Here is a 17,990-nt window from a genome sequence, read left to right as displayed (position 1 = left end):
TAAACTTATGCTATCTGTATCTAGGCTTTAGGAATTGTAGGTTTGTGAATTTTCATGCAATTACTCCCAATTGTGTTTAATTTAGCGTACACATGGGAAATATAGCACTGCAACAATCCATAAGGTTTGTATAATACTTTTTAAAGCTGATGTCAATCCATTTGCATTCTAATGTACCCGATCAAACTGACAGTGGCCAAGATATATAATTTGGCCTTGTGTTAAGCTTTAGTGGAATATTCTGCTTTGATCCAACATAGAAATAATGACAGTGCATTATACATGTAGCACTAATACCAACAAATCATCAGTTAGTGAAAAGGATGGCCCTTGCATTTCATTTACTGACTCTGGATCAGTTCCTATGGAGTGGAGGGTAGCCAATGTAACCCCACTTTTTAAAAAAGGAGGGAGAGAGAAAACAGGGAATTATAGACCGGTCAGCCTGACATCGGTAGTGGGTAAAATGATGGAATCAATTATTAAGGATGTCATAGCAGTGCATTTGGAAAGAGGTGACATGATAGGTCCAAGTCAGCATGGATTTGTGAAAGGGAAATCATGCTTGACAAATCTTCTGGAATTTTTTGAGGATGTTTCCAGTAGAGTGGATAAGGGAGAACCAGTTGATGTGGTATATTTGGACTTTCAGAAGGCGTTCGACAAGGTCCCACACAAGAGATTGATGTGCAAAGTTAGAGCACATGGGATTGGGGGTAGTGTACTGACATGGATTGAGAACTGGTTGTCAGACAGGAAGCAAAGAGTAGGAGTAAATGGGTACTTTTCAGAATGGCAGGCAGTGACTAGTGGGGTACCGCAAGGTTCTGTGCTGGGGCCCCAGCTGTTTACACTGTACATTAATGATTTAGATGAGGGGATTAAATGTAGTATCTCCAAATTTGCGGATGACACTAAGTTGGGTGGCAGTGTGAGCTGCGAGGAGGATGCTGTGAGGCTGCAGAGCGACTTGGATAGGTTAGGTGAGTGGGCAAATGCATGGCAGATGAAGTATAATGTGGATAAATGTGAGGTTATCCACTTTGGTGGTAAAAACAGAGAGACAGACTATTATCTGAATGGTGACAGATTAGGAAAAGGGGAGGTGCAAAGAGACCTGGGTGTCATGGTACATCAGTCATTGAAGGTTGGCATGCAGGTGCAGCAGGCGGTTAAGAAAGCAAATGGCATGTTGGCCTTCATAGCAAGGGGATTTGAGTACAGGGGCAGGGAGGTGTTGCTACAGTTGTACAGGGCATTGGTGAGGCCACACCTGGAGTATTGTGTACAGTTTTGGTCTCCTAACCTGAGGAAGGACATTCTTGCTATTGAGGGAGTGCAGCGAAGGTTCACCAAACTGATTCCCGGGATGGCGGGACTGACCTATCAAGAAAGACTGGATCAACTGGGCTTGTATTCACTGGAGTTCAGAAGAATGAGAGGGGACCTCATAGAAACATATAAAATTCTGACGGGGTTAGACAGGTTAGATGCAGGAAGAATGTTCCCAATGTTGGGGAAGTCCAGAACCAGGGGTCACAGTCTAAGGATAAGGGGAAAGCCATTTAGGACCGAGATGCGGAGGAACTTCTTCACCCAGAGAGTGGTGAACCTGTGGAATTCTCTACCACAGAAAGTTGTTGAGGCCAATTCACTAAATATATTCAAAAAGGAGTTAGATGAGGTCCTTACTGCTAGGGGGATCAAGGGGTATGGCGAGAAAGCAGGAATGGGGTACTGAAGTTGAATGTTCAGCCATGAACTCATTGAATGGCGGTGCAGGCTAGAAGGGCCGAATGGCCTACTCCTGCACCTATTTTCTATGTTTCTATGTTTCTAACCATGAAGATATAAAGCACCAGTATTTAATGTCACAACAATGGGGGAGTGCTGAATTCATAGACTTGGTGCCATCATCATGTGTAGCCTCTGAATGGAGCCAAAATCATTACAGAGGAGACCAGATTAGCTGTGATGGCTTCCTTCTTTTTGTTATGTGTGCAATAAAGGTTCAAACTGAGTACTGTTTAACTAAGCAAGGTACAACCTTGCTTCTGCTTTATTTCGGCCCAAAGTGCCTGAGTCTCAAAATGACTGGCCTTTTATACCTGAGCAGCACCATGTGCATGCTGCTCAGCGGCCTCCAACAATGACGCCATCTGGTGGCTACAAACAGAATGTACATACATGACACTTTTAATGCTCCAAGCAAACCTCCCGGTGACAAAATTTGAGAACTCTTTCCATAATTTTTAGATTCTCACTTTGCACAATAATTCTTTTGCTTAAAAATAGTGGAATAGAAATGGATATGTGGTGTGTCTGTTTTTGGGCATAAAATGGGGCCACGATGATAAATTTAGCAGTGGGACAGCCCATGTCCGATCCGTGTGTGTGTTTGGATCATTGCTAAATTGGCGGGACCTTTTTTAAGGCATCCTGGCAACTGCCTAATACAGGCATTAGGCCCTTTGCATATATTAATGAGGACTCCTAACAATTCACCACCACCAAAAAGGTCAATTACAATTTCTTTCAAGTTTGAGGTGGAGCCAGGAAGAGCAGGAATTAATTCAAATTAATTGCCTCAGCAACATTTATTTTTTCTTATACTTCCTAGTTCAAGATTGAAATTTAAGAGCATAAAAACCCAGATTTTCTGTTGCCATATTTTAGACCCTGATATCAGACACTGCATTCAAGCACAAGGTGGAGAAAGGTGGAATATCTGCCCATTTTCTGCTCCTGGCTGCTCACTTTATCACTCCAAATCCATTCAAAGAAGATAAAGAATGGAGTAATAAAAGATCAATCAACTCCCTCCACAAATCATGGATTATAACCAACACAATGTCCTGATGGAGACAACTTCAAAGATACGACCTCAAAATAAACATACCTGACATTTTTTCCCAACACCCAAATCTAATCATTGAAAATTCTAGAGGGTAAGAATTCCTCTGAAGTAGCACTGTCAATATGAGTATAAAGGATGCACTTACAATTTCATTACGAATAGTAAAGGTTTGCAAATCCTGTCCACAGCACATCATAAAAAAATCACCGAGTTCCTCTGTGACAATGGTTTGCTTACAAGTTTCAGTGAGAGCAACAGTATACCTGTCCTTCTACCATGAAGATGAAGACACTCTTACCCACTTTCCCTGCTAGATCTAGTTCTGATTCTATCAAGGAAGATCAAGGATACTGCTTCATGTTTTAGACAAATAATCTACTCTTATCCAGTCTTGAATTTCTCGGTAAAAGTTAAAATAAAGGGCCTGGAAATCCTGTGGAGATCTTAGGACATGGATCTGGGGCAGAGCAGAACTTCCACCCAACCAGCACTGAAATCTTCGATCCCATTGGAAATCCTAGTGTCAGGGTAATTTCAATGTTGCAGACAAGTGTCCTGCACAATAGGGACTGATTGGGGGAGTGTGGATTGAGAGAAATTTCACTGTAGCACTTGTAGTCCCACAGGATTCAGAGAGAGGGGGAAATAAAGAAAAAGTTCCTCTTCTTTCTTTTCCTAGTTTTGGAAATGGAATTGGCCATTGTGCGATTGATTGCATAGCTGAAATCAGTCTGCTAATTTTCAATTCACCGACTCATTCCATTAGCAATGCTGAACATAAAGTATTCACAGGGGTCCCTGTTTTCCATTCAAATGTAGGCATATTATGCCCAAAAGTACTGGGATTTATGATGGGGCCAAAAAAAGAGAACACCCTAGCAGATCCGCGTCCTGCCACAACTGCAACCCTCCAAAAGACAGTCCGCCGTAACACTGCCGTCCCCAGCCCCAGGAATTCCAGGGCCAAAATATTTTTAAACTAAACAATTGTTTACTGTTATAATATGTCATGATTAGCAATAAAATATGATTTTATTTTCACTCACGTGGTTAATCGTAACTCACTCATAATTTAGTCTGATGAAAATTATCCAGTCATTCTCAGTTTTCTATGAAAATTAAATCATATCGCCTGACTTGTCATGACACTTCTGTAACTTTAAAATAAATAATTTTATTGTGATCTTCCATTCTTGGATAAAGCAGTCACTTGTTATGGATGGAGTGTCTGTTGTGGCTCAGTGGTTCTCCCCATTGTCCTCCCCGCTGTTCTGGCCAATATTTATCCCTCAATCAACATCACTGGAACAGATTTCTCTGATATCTGTCATAACATTGCTGTTTGTGGGACTTTGCTATGTGCAAATTGGCTGCCGCATTTTTAACATTAATGAGCAATTACATTTCAAATGTATTTCATTGGCTGTGATGCGCTTTGGAGCATCCTAAGTTCATGAAAGGTGCAATATAAATACAAATCAACCTATGACCTTCATAATGCAGTGAGAATAAAGCACTTCGGATGATTAGATGGTTTACTTAAATACAATCTATTACATATTTTATATTAGGTACATCTATTATAATTCATATGTCGTGGACGATGCAGGCAACAAAGTAACTGGCATGGAAGTGTTTATAGCCCTTATAAGAAAGGCCAAGGTTGGCAATGAACAGCCTGCACAATATATGAAAATTGTTTTGAACAAAAGTGTGTTTTGTGTCTATTACACTCACAGTTGTTATAAAATATTCCCAAATATTCTCATGTTCAAAATGAGCATCTATTTTCCAAAATGTGAGGTTTAGTTCTTTGGACAAATGGGATGCTCAAATCTATAGTATACGTTGGAGTTGGGTTACATGTTGGGATAAAGGTTGCTTTATTGACACATGTATAAACGATTTGCCTCAGGGACTGAACCAGATACTTGGTTGTTGACAAATATTAAAATATTATGCCTTGTAGGCAGGAACACAACACGTAGCTGATATTATGAACAGAATATTCTACGAATGGCCATTTTAGCATGTCCCAATTTAATCCATTGACTAGGCCGCAGAATCGTTATGTTTTGGAGAAAAAGGATGGCCTCTTGATCCAGATGGCTGGACTTTAAAAAAAGAGGGGATTACTCACCATCATCCACAATTGACACGACTACTCCATAGCCAGTTATATTTTTCTTCCAAGCTGGCATCACATTGATGTCAAATCCCTTTGGTCCATTGGTCTGGCCAGTGTTGTACTGCAAAGAAAAATAATGACTTAAGTTTTACAAATGCTTTGCAGCACCAGAGCCCAGGAAGTTTGAGAATAGATGCCAAGAATTGCAAACATAGTTTCTTTGAACAAAAATAAAATCTCCCCAAGGCAATCAGGAGATTTCAACGTGCTTGAAATGAATCTGATGAAAATTGCAATCGCACCCAGCCTGCTATCACAGAAAGTTTATCTAATATTCGGCTCATGTGCTGCCAGTATTAATGAAATATTACATCAGGTTTTCACAAAACTCAGACACATCTTGTATCCCAACCAAAGTACCAATCATATTACAAAACAATAATCAGGGATTTTTTGTTGAACATAGTAAATTAGAAATAAGGATATATACATAGATGGCTGCATCTAAATATATTCTAAATATATTCAAAAAGGAGTTAGATGAAGTCCTTACTACTAGGGGGATCAAGGGGTATGGCGAGAAAGCAGGAATGGGGTACTGAAGTTGCATGTTCAGCCATGAACTCATTGAATGGCGGTGCAGGCTAGAAGGGCCGAATGGCCTACTCCTGCACCTATTTTCTATGTTTCTATGTTTCTATGTTTCTATCAGAAATAAGTTAGAGAGTATCGGTCAGGGAGAATGGGAATACAAATAAAATAATTAGTGCTTGCATAAATATTAAAACAATATTTTTTTTTATTTGTTCATGTGATGTGGGCATCGCTGGTAAGGCCAGCATTTATTGCCCGTCCCTAATTGTCCTTGGGAAGGTGGCGGTGAGCCGCCTTGTAGAACTGCTGCAGTCCGTGTGGTGAAGATACTCCCACAGTGTTGTTAGGGAGGAAGTTCCAGAATTTTGACCAGCGACGATGAAGGAACAGCGATCTATTTCCAAGTCAGGATGGTGTGTAACTTGGAGGGGAACTTGCAGATGATGGTGTTCCCATGTGCCTGCTGCCCTTGTCCTTCTAGGTGGCAGAGGTCACGGGTTTGGGAGGTGCTGCCGAAGAAGCCTTGGTGCATTGCTGCAGTGCATCTTGTAGATGGTACACATTGCAGCCACAGTGTCCCGATGGTGAAGGGAGTGAGGGGGAGCAATTGAGGTAATTTGCACCTCCCATGGGTGCTAACGGGGTGCAAATGAATTTTCGCCTGGGAGCAGTGCCGCCAGCGACTCCCGTTAATTTCTGTGGGAGTTTAGCGACGGTAACTGGTAGTGCCCTGCTCCGCTGCACCTGTGGTGACGTCATCACTGTCATGTTTGTAACTACAATATAACACCAATGTATTACTGTATACACTCAACTTAGATGCACACCTTGACCACAGGGGGTGAACTTGTGGGAGACACTCCTTACCTGATCACACGGGTATATAAAGGGAGGTGCCACGCAGGGTCATCATTTCTGGAGTCCTGTAATAAAGAGTAAGGTCACAGAGTGGCCTTGTCCCTGGAATGTGCCTCGTGTGGTTTCTTGCTGTAGAGTAAGGACTTTACATTGGCGACGAGAAATGGGAATTCACGACCCACGAGAATGGCCACCGGTAGCACAGAGGAACGGTACTGTGTTGGGGAAGACTGGGACGATTTTGTCGAGAGGCTTCAGCAAAGGTTTGTTACGAAAGACTGGCTGGGGGATGCAGTGGCCAACAAGCGAAGGGCTCATCTTTTGACCAGCGGTGGACCAAAGACTTACGCGCTCATGAAGGACTTACTAGCACCAGAAAAGCCGTTGGACAAAACCTTTGAAGAGCTCAGCAAATTAATCGGGGAGCACCTCAAACCAGCGAGCAGCATACACATGGCTCGACACAGATTCTACATCCACCGACGTTGTGAAGGACAGAGCATACCAGACTTCGTAGCGGACCTCCGGCGTTTGGCCAGCCTCTGTAAGTTCACAGACGCCTGCAGGGGGGAGATGCTAAGGGACTTCTTTATCGAGGGTATCGGTCATGCAGGAATTTTTCGCAAGTTAATTGAGACCAAGGACTTGACCTTGGAAGTGGCAGCGTTGTTAGGTCAAACTTTCATGGCGGGGGAGGAAGAGACGAAAATGATTTACACGCGCAATTCTGGCTCTAACGCAGCGATGGATCAGGGAGTCAACATCATCAATGCTACGCAGAGCCCCGCAGGCAGGCAGGGGCAGTATGACATTTACCAGGCAGCAATAGATCCCAGAGCAGGATCTCAACAGGGACAATGGCAGGCTGAACGGACGTTCATGCCATTACAGTGGACAATGTGGCCCGGGATGGGGCCATTGACACCCACTAATAGGGTACTTAAGAGCAGTCAAAGGGACAGTCAGCATGGAATTCCTGGCCATAGTCTCTTTGTCCCCAACAATGGAAACTTTAACTCATGCTGGAGGTGTGGGGGAAAACACTTAGCCAAATCTTGCAGATTCCAACAGTTTGTCTGCAGAAACTGCAATCTCAGTGGCCATTTAGCTCGAATGTGCAGAAAACCTGCAACCAGACTAATATATGAGGCAGATGGACCAGAAGAGAGTTCTGAGAGGCAGGATGACTTTTGGAGCAAATCGATGGACGCTGAGGTTCAGCGGATCCATGCGGCGAATATTCACAGTTCATACACCAAAACGCCACTGATGATGATTAGCGTTTTGTTGAACGGTATCCCAGTATGAATGGAGCTGAACACTGGGGCCAGCCAGTCACTCATGGGCGTTCAGCAATTAGAGAAGTTATGGCCACTTAAAGCCAGTAGACCCAAATTAGCACGCATTGAGACACAATTACGGACTTACACCAAAGAAATCATTCCGGTGCTAGGCAGTGCAATGATGGCTGTCACACACAATGGGTTAGTGAACCGGCTGCCACTCTGGATTGTCCTGGACAATGGTCCCGCACTGTTGGGGAGGAGCTGGTTAGCCGAGATGAACTGGAAATGGGGAGATGTTCACGCAATGTCCTCGGTGGAGCGAAGTTCATGCTCACAAGTCCTACAACAATTCAAGTCACTATTCCAACCGGGCGTCTGGATTTTCAAAGGCACTAAAGTAGTGATACACATCACCCCGGATGCCAGGCCAGTGCACCACAAAGCTAGAGCGGTGCCATATGTGATGTGGGAAAAAATAGAGAGCGAATTGGACTGGCTGTTGTGAGAGGGCATCATCTCACCTGTTGAATTCAGCGACTGGGTGAGCCCCATCATTCCCGTTCTAAAAGCGGATGGCTCTGTCAGGATCTGTGGCGACTACAAGACCACCATTAATCGGGTGTCCCTACAAGACCAATACCTGCTTGCAAAAGCAGAGGACCTCTTCGCCACGCTGGCAGGCGGCAAGCTGTTCACCAAGTTGGACCTCACTTCAGCCTATATGACCCAGGAACTGGCTGACGAATCCAAACAACTGACCACCATCACTACGCACAAGGGACTGTTTGTGTGCAATGGGTGCCCATTTGGCATTCAATCAGCGACCGCGATTTTTCAATGTAACATGGAAAGCCTGCTTAAATCCATTCCTGGTACGATCGTATTCCAGGACGATATCCTCATCACGGGTCGAGACACCGAGGAACACCTCCACAACCTGGAGGAGGTGCTATGCCGACTGGACCGTGTAGGCCTGCGACTCATGAAGTCTAAATGCATGTTCTTAGCTCCTGAGGTTGAGTTTCTGGGCAGGAGGGTTGCTGCAGATGGGATTCGGCCCACCGAATCCAAAACAGAGGCGATTCGACGAGCACCCAGGCCCTGCAACACATCGGAGTTGCGGTCATTCCTGGGACTGTTGAACTTTCTGCCAAACTCGAGCACGTTGTTAGAGCTGCTACACGTGCTCCTGCGTAAGGGTTGCGATTGGTTTTGGGGGGACTGTCAGGAACGGGCTTTTGATTGGGCGCGAAACCTACTTTGTTCAACCAAGTTGTTGACCCTGTACGGCCCCTGTAAACGTTTAGTTCTGACATGTGATGCATCGTCCTATGGGGTTGGGTGCGTGTTGCAGCAGGGTAATGCTGAGGGTCAGCTACAACCTGTGGCTTATGCCTCCAGGTCGCTCTCTCAAGCAGAACAGGGCTATGGGATGGTCGAGAAGGAAGCGCTTGCATGTGTCTATGGTGTAAAAAAAATGCATCAGTACCTCTTCGGTAGGAAGTTTGAATTAGAGACGGACCACAAGCCACTCACATCCCTGTTGTCAGACAGCAAGGCTGTCAATGCCAACGCATCAGCTCCCATACAGCGGTGGGCTCTCACGCTAGCTGTTTATGACTATTCCATCCGGCACCGGCCCAGCACTGAAAACTGTGCTGACGTGCTCAGCAGGCTTCCACTGGCCACCACTGAGGGGGCAGCTGAGCAAAGCGCTGAGATGGTCATGGCTGTCGATGCCTTTGACAGTGCAGGCTCCCCCATTACAGCCCGGCAGATCAAAATTTGGACAAACAAAGATCCCTTCCTATCCTTGATTAAGAAATGTGTCCTGACTGGGGATTGGGCGCCCGCACACGGAACATGTCCTGAGGAGGTCAGACTGTTCAACAGGTGGAGGGATGAGCTCTCCTTCCAAGCCGACTGCCTACTATGGGGCAGTCGGGTAGTCATGCCCCAGAAGGGCAGGGAGGCATTCATCAGGGAACTCTACAGCGCGCACCCAGGCATTATGATGATGAAGGCCGTTGCCCGATCACACGTTTGGTGGCCTGGAATTGATTCAGACCTGGAACACTGTGTTCGCAGGTGCATGACCTGTGTCCAGCTGGGTAATGCCCCCAGGAAGGCCCCATTCAGCCCGTGGCCCTAGCCCACCAAGCCATGGTCACGCATTCACGTTGACTACGCGGGCCTGTTCATGGGGAAGATGTTCCTCATTGTAGTAGATGCTTACTCAAAATGGATCGAGTGCATCATCCTGAATTCATGCACGTCATCCACCACCGTGGAAAGCCTACATGCGATCTTTGCAACCCATGGCTTGCTGGACATCCTGGTTCGTGATAATGGCCCGTGTTTCACGAGCTATGAATTCCGGGAGTTTATGCAGGGCAATGGCATCAACCATGTCAGGACTGTGCCATTCAAGCCGGCCTCCAATGGCCAGGCGGAATGGGCAGTCCATTTCATTAAGCAAGGTATGCTCAGGATTCAAGGACCCTCCCTACAATGCCGCCTATCGCACCTCCTGCTGGCCTATAGATCCCGCCCGCACTCGCTCACGGAGGTCCCGCCCGCAGAGCTACTCATGAAACGGACACTCAAAACTCGGTTGTCCCTCATCCACCCAGTCCTTACCGACATAGTTGAGGGCAAGTGCAAGTCACAAAATGAGTACCATGACCGTAATTCAAGGGGGAGATGTATGGAAATAAATTATCCTGTATTCATCTTCAGTCACGCCGTGGGGCCCAAATGGCTTGAGGGTACTGTAATTGACAAAGAGGGGAATAGGGTCATCGTGGTAAAACTCAACAATGGCCAGATATCCCGTAAGCATCTGGACCAAGTAAAAGAAAAGTTCAGCATGGACACGGAGGAACCTGAAGAAGACCATGAGATGGAGCTCACACTACCGCCAGCGAACGTGCAACAAGAGCAATCAGAGAAATGCACAGTCCCTGCGGTCAGCCCGGACAGGCCGGAATCACCACAGGTGACAGACACTCACGTCAGTGTCCAACAACCAGAGCCCCAACTGCGGCGCTCCACGAGGGAGCGTAGACCACCTGAAAGACTAAACCTATGATCCCAATAAGATTTTGGGGGGGGTAAGGTGATGTCATGTTTGTAACTACAATGTAACACCACTGTATTACTGTATACACTCAACTTAGATGCACACCTTGACCACAGGGGGTGAACTTGTGGGAGACACTCCTTACCTGATCACACAGGTAAATAAAGGGAGGTCTCACACAGGGTCATCACTTCTGGAGTCCTGTAATAAAGAGTAACGTCACAGAGTGGCCTTGTCCCTGGAATGTGCCTCGTGTGGTTTCATGCTGTAGAGTAAGGACTTTACAATCACTATGCGTGCCGCCCTATTGACACCACGGAACAAAAATTGGCCTGCGCCCCGAGGTTGGGCTGGGTGATAACAGCGACAGCTTCAGGGGATGTGACAGGGCTACTTAAAAGCGAGGTGGTGGTCATTTCTGAAAAATGTCGGCATTTTCCTGAGCGCTCCGTGCCGCGACCTGGCAGCCCAGCATACCGCTTGAGCGGTCCAGGTAGGACACTGCAGACTTAGCAGCTTGGGCCCTCCCTGTTAATGAAGGGGAGATCCTCTCCTACGCGGCCCAGTGCTGTGGCCCTCTCCCTCTGCTTTTGCCCCGTTGGTGCCCCAGAGATGAAGTGGAGCATGTTAATTTGCGCTCCACTTCCTGTCCGGTGTGGTTACCCCAATTTCAAGAATGAGGCGGGACTTCCATTCCAGATGCAAATTTCCCACTTCGCAGATATTACCGCCTCCAAACGAGGCAAAAATGATTTTTTCCCGTAAATGTTTTAGGTGGTGGATGGGGTGCAAATCAAGCGGGCTGCTTTGTTCTGGATGGGGTCGAGCTTCTTGAGCATTGTTGGAGCTGCACTTATCCAGGCAAGTGGAAAGTATTCTACTTGTGCCTTGTAGATGGTGGAAAGGCTTTCGGGAGTCAGGTGGTGAGACACTCACCACAGAATACTCAACCTCTGGCCTGCTCTTGTAGCTACAGTATTTATTGGCCCAGTTAAGTTTCTGGTCAATGGTGACCCCCCGGATGTTGATGGTGGGGGATTTGATGGTGGTAAAGTCGTTAAATGTCAAGAGTGGTGGTTAGACTCTTGCTTGTTGGAGATAGTCATTGCCTGGCAATTGTGTGGCACTAATGTTAATTGCCACTTATCAGCCCAAGCCTGAATGTCGTCCAGGTCTTGCTGTATGTGGGCATGAACTGCTTTATTATCTGAAGAGTTGCGAATGGCACTGAACACTGTGCAGTCATCAGCGAACATTCCTACTTCTGAACTTATGATGGAGGGAAGGTCATTGATGAAGTAGCTGAAGATGTTGGGGCCTAGGACACTGCCATGCAGAACTCCTGCAGCGATGCCCTGGGGTTGTGATGATTGACCTCCAACAACCACAACCATCTTCCTTTGTGTTAGGAATGACGCCAGCCAGAAGGGAGTTTTCCCACTGATTCCCATTGAGTTCAGTTTTACTGGGGCTCCTTGGTGCCACACTCAGTCAAATGCTGCCTTGATGTCAAGGGCAATCACTCACCTCTGCAATTCAGCTCTTTTGTCTATTTTGGACCAAGGTTATAATGAGGTCTGGAGGCAAATGGTCCTGGCAGAACCCGAACTGAGCATCAGTGAGCAGGTTATTGGTGAGTAAGTGCCGTTTGATAGCACTGTTGACGGCACCTTCCATCACTTTGCTGATGATTAGAGTAGACTGATGGGACGGTAATTGGCTGGATTGCATTTGTCCTGCTTTTTGTGGACAGGACATACCTGGGTTGGTTTCCACATTGTTGAATAGATGCAAGTGTTGTAGCTGTACTGGAACAGCTTGGCTAGAGGCGCGGCTAGTTTGGGGCCCACAGCCTTTGTTGTATCCAGTGTGCTCAGCCGTTTCTTGATATTATGTGGAGTGAATCAAATTGGTTGAAGACTGGGTTCTATGATGGTGGGAAGCTCAGGAGGAGGCATATATGGATCATCCACTCAGCGGTTCTTGCTGAAGATGGTTGCAAACCTTGTCTTTTGCACTCATGTGCTGGGCTCTGCCATCAATGAGGATGGGGATATTCATGGAGCCTCCTCTTCCCCGTAGTTATTTAATGGCCCATCAACATTCACGACTAGATGTGGCAGGACTGCAGAGTTTTGATCTGATTCGTTGATTTGGGGAACACTTAGCCCTGTCTTTAGCATGCTGCTTCCACTGTTTAGCATGCATGTAGTCCTGTGTTGCAACTTCCCCAGGTTGGCACCTCATTATTAGGTATGTTTGGTTCTGCTCCTGGCATGCTCTTCTACAAACCTCATTGAACCAGGGTTGGCCCCCTGGTTTGATGGTAATAGTAGAGTGAAGGATATGGGACTAAAGGTGGACAAGTCCCCTGGACCAGGGTCTTAAAGAGGTGGCTGCAGAAATAGTGGATGTTTTGGTTGTAATCTATCAAAATTCCCTAGATTGTGGACAGGCCCCAGCAGACTGGAAAACCGCAAATGTAACACCCCTATTTAAGAAAGGAGGGAGACAGAAAGCAGGAAACTATAGACCAGTTAGCCTAACATCAGTCATTGGGAAAATGTTGGAGTCCATCATTAAGGAAGTAGTAGCAGGACATTTAGAAAATCATAATTCAGTCAAGCAGAGTCAGCATGATTTTATGAAAAGGAAATCATATTTGACAAATTTACTCAAGGTTTTTGAGGATGTAACAAGCAGGATGGATAAAGGGGAGTCAGTAGATGTTGTGTATTTGGATTTCCAGAAAGCATTCAATAAGGTGTCACATAAAAGGTTACTGCACAAGATAAGAGCTCACGGGGTTGGGGGGTAATATATATATATATATAGAGGATTGGCTAACGAACAGAAAGCAGAGAGTCGGGAAAAATGGGTCATTTTCAGGTTGGCAAACTGTATCTCGTGGGGTGCCACAAGGATTAGTGCTGTGGCCTCAACTATTTAAAATTTATATTAATGACTTGGATGAAGGGACCGAGTGTAATATAACCAAATTTGTTGATGATGCAAAGATCGGTGGGAAAGTAAGTTGTGAGGAGGATGCAAAGAATCTACAAAGGGATATAGATAGGCTAAGTGAGTGGACAAAAATTTGGCAGACTGAGTATAATGTGGGAAAATGTGAGGTTATTCACTTTGGTAGGAAAAATAAAAAAGCTAATTATTATTTAAATGGGAAGAGATTACAAAATGTGGTGCTACAGAGGGATCTGGGTGCCTTGTACATGAAACAAAGCAAATGGAATGTTGGCCTCTATTGCAAGGGGGATGGAGTATAAAAGTAGGGAAATCCTGCTACAACTGTACAGGGCGTTGGTTTGACCGCACCTGGAGTACTGTGTACAGTTTTGGTCTTCCTATTTAAGGAAGGACATACTTGCACTGGAGGCAGTTCAGAGAACGTTCATGAGGTTGATTCCTGAGATGAAGGGGTTGTCATATGAAGAAAGGTTGAGCAGGTTGGGCCTATACCAATTGGAGTTTAGAAGACTTAGAGGTGATCTTATTGAAACGTATAAGATTCTGAGGAGGCAGAGTAGATGCAGAGAGGATGTTTCCCCTCATTGGAGAATCTGGAACTAGGGGGTATAGTTTCAGAATAAAAGGTTGCCCATTTATATCAGAAATGACAACTAATTTTTTCTCTCAGAGGGTTGTGAATCTTTTGAATTCTCTACCTCAGAGAGTGGTGGAGGCTGGGTCATTGAATGTATTTAAAGTGCAGATTGTGATATCTTCACAGAGCACAGCACACACAGCTTCCTAACGTGCAGGCTGCTCTCTCGGAACTCTCCGGAAAGCCTGTTCTGTTTAATGATTAATTATACAGTTGTAATACACAATATGTCCACATCCACAGTGTGGAGCTACAAACATTACAAGCTTACAGACATTACACTTCTCCTTCCTTAATGAAAAAGCCATCATAACAAACATCATAAATAACTTTCATTTTTATACATATTTACAAATTTAACTTTACCACTTGTTTTCTGTTTCAAAGAGGATACCTTTGCTCTCGAACAGAACCTTCCAAACATGGTGTTGATTTCACACTCATTTGAGACTCATTCTGAGGAACATTTTCCTCCATGGAATTTTCTTGATTTTCATTTGCACTCACTCTAACTTCAGGCTCTTTGTTTCCCTGACACGGACATAGACTTTCATTCTGATTCTCTCCTGGATTTGTTTCCAGTACATTGGATTTAGGATTTGCTACTGGTATATCAAAACTATCTAAAAAGTCAGAAATAATTGAATCATTCCCACCTTCAACTCCTTCCATGTCTGTAGGTAAAATATGATCAATATGGACAAACCTAACCTGTCCATTGTCAAACACCTTTACCAAATATGTGCGAGGACCACATATCTTCATCACTCTTCCGGGTAACCACTTTAACCATTTATGGTGATGGTTCTTCACTCTCACCTTCTGGTTTAATTTCACTCTTCTCTCTTTTACTCTCCCTTTAACGTGATTCTCTTTTTGTCTTAATTGTGTCTCTTCGACAGATTGTGCCAAATTTGGCTTTAACAATGAGAATCTGGTTCGTGGCTGTCGTTTGAGAAACAACACTGCTGGTGTTCTACTAGTCGTTGTATGAGGAGTATTTCGATATGTAATCAAAAAATTAGCCAATTTGCGATCCAATGACAACTGTCGTTTCCTTGGATTTGGATCTGACATTTGTTTTATGAGGGCACATTTTACAATTTGTACAGTGCGCTCTGCTGCACCATTCGAAGCAGGATGGTATGGTGGAACCTTGGTATGCTTCACACCATTTTTGCTCGTGAATTGTGCAAATTCTTCTGAACGAAATTGTGGTCCATTATCTGAAACAATTTCTTCAGAGAGGCCAAATGCAGAAAATAATTTTCGTAAAATGTCCAATGTTTTACTTGTTGTTATTTTCCACATTGGAAACACCTCAACCCACTTTGAATGGCTATCAATTACAATGAACAATTGTTGTCCATGTAACCCAGCAAAATCAATATGTAACCTTTGCCACACCCTGGAAGGCCATTTCCATGGCTGGATGTAACCCATCTTTGTCTACTCTGTTCCCTAAGTACTCCACTGAGTTTTTAAATAACTCACACTTACAAGCAGATATTCGTACTCTGTGCTTCTCTAGCCGTTTGAGGACTTCATTTAATATTTTATTATGAATTTGCCTATTTGGTGCTGAAATTAGTATGTCATCCAAATAACATACTACCCCTTCAATATCTTGCAAAATCTGGTTCATCACCCCTTGGAATATGGCAAGGGCGGAAGACACTCCAAATGGTAGCCTATTAAACTGATATAGGCCTAGATGAGTATTTATAGTCAAACATGACTTGGACTCCTCATCTAGTTGCAGCTATAAGTAGGCATTCATAAGATCCAGTTTTGAGAAGATCTGACCACGTCAGTGTTGTGAACAAATCTTCCATATTCGGCAATGTATTGGGGACATTACCCTCTAGAACCTGGTTTACGGTTACCTTATAAGCACCACACAATCTTACTTTACCATCAGACTTAAATCCAACAACAATGGGTGTAGCCCAATTACAGCGATCTATCTTACAAATAATGTTCTCAGTCTCTAGTCTTTTGAGTTCTTGCTCAACTTTCTCCTTGAGTGCGTATGGTACAGAACGTGGCTTGTAGTAAACCGATCTAACGTCCTTCTGTACCCTGACACTTGCCTTGAAGCCTTGGATCGGACTGCCCGTTTCGCAGAACACCTTCGGATACTTCTTGATAATCTCATCCGTTGATGAAAATCTCGCTTCCACAGACAAAATCTTACTCCAATCCAGCTTCAGTGAGCTCAACCAATTTCTTCCAAGTACAGCAGTCTTGTCTCCTTTCACTACTATTCGAGGCAAGTTCTGAAATTGATCTTTATATTTCACCGGTACGGTAATACGGCCTACTACAGGAATTTTCTCTCCCGAGTAGCCTCGCAGCTCTATCTTGGATTTCTCCAGTTGAAAATCATGCAATTTGTCGCGGAACAGTGACTATGGTACTACACTCACGGAGGCACCCATGTCAATTTCCATTGGTATCTTGAATCCCACAACATCTATGTGGATTTTGATGCTTTCCGAATCACTTTCCGTTAACCTCGTGCTCCTGATGACGTGTAACTCTAACTTCTCCTCGTCCTGTTGTTGTTCTTCCATGCTATGTACTCTCTTTTGATTTCTACTCATAGTTTGGAACGCTGGACTCATAGCTTTAAAAACTGGTTTACCCTTCAGTCGGCATGTCTTCGCAAGATGCCCAGTCTTTCTGCAGAAGAAACATTCTGCCTTCACGTATGGACAACTTTGAGCAATGTGTTGTCCTAGGCACCTATAGCACGACTTCGACGCTCTGGTAGAATTTCCAGTTTCTGAGACTTTCGGCCACGGCCGTCTTTTACTTTGAACCTGCAGGTGATTTACCTTGGTTGACTGACGACCGTAATTATTATTTAATTCTCGGCAATATTGTTCGGCCATGCTCATCGACCTCGACAAGCAATCTCAAAAGTTATCTGTCGTCAATAACTTCCTTCTGATCGCATCATTTTTCACCCCACAAACAAAATGATCCCGTAATGCTCAGTTTTGAAAGTTTCCAAAATTACAGTGCATCGATAGCTTTTTTAATGCTATGATGTAATCAGCGATACTTTCATCCACCTTTTGATTCCGAATCCCGAAACGATAGCTTTCAGCAATTTTGAACGTTAAAATCTCTTTAAGCATTGTGTCCTTTGGCTCATCAGGCACAAGCAGATTTACAAGGGTTTCGTATAATGCCGGACCTGCCACTGTTAAGAAAATCGCTTTCTTACGTTCCAACACAGCTTGGTTCTGGACTGCATTGTCTGGAACTTCAATTACGTTATTTGCAGTGAAATACATTTCCAGACGATCCACATACGCTTTAAAATGTTCCTGGTCATGTCTATATTCACCCAAATATCCGATTACACCTGACATTTTTAATCTCTAGCTGTTCACACCGTGTGCTGTTTTTTTTACCTCAGATTTTGTAGCTTTTTTCAAAGACAGAAACTTCCAAAGTCTTCTGTCGGCTGGCTGAATCCTTCACCAACAAAATTTAAGCTTTAAATATCCGAAAAATCTCCCATCTCGCCGACAAATGTGATATCTTCACAG

General features: G+C 44.6%; 1 protein-coding gene across 1 annotated transcript in view; it reads right to left on the bottom strand.

The window, feature by feature from the left end:
* Positions 1 to 17,990, bottom strand: part of LOC139274800 (PC3-like endoprotease variant B) — a 994,028-nt gene that overhangs the window by 603,678 nt on the left and 372,360 nt on the right. The window contains exon 5 of the mRNA XM_070891493.1: positions 4,998 to 5,106. Within this exon, the coding sequence (XP_070747594.1) occupies positions 4,998 to 5,106 (109 nt within the window). The remainder of the gene's footprint in view (positions 1 to 4,997; positions 5,107 to 17,990) is intronic.

The sequence above is a fragment of the Pristiophorus japonicus genome, chromosome 10 (assembly GCF_044704955.1).
Source record: "Pristiophorus japonicus isolate sPriJap1 chromosome 10, sPriJap1.hap1, whole genome shotgun sequence".
NCBI classification, from domain to species: domain Eukaryota; kingdom Metazoa; phylum Chordata; class Chondrichthyes; family Pristiophoridae; genus Pristiophorus; species Pristiophorus japonicus.
This window is presented reverse-complemented; position numbering and strand designations above follow the sequence as displayed.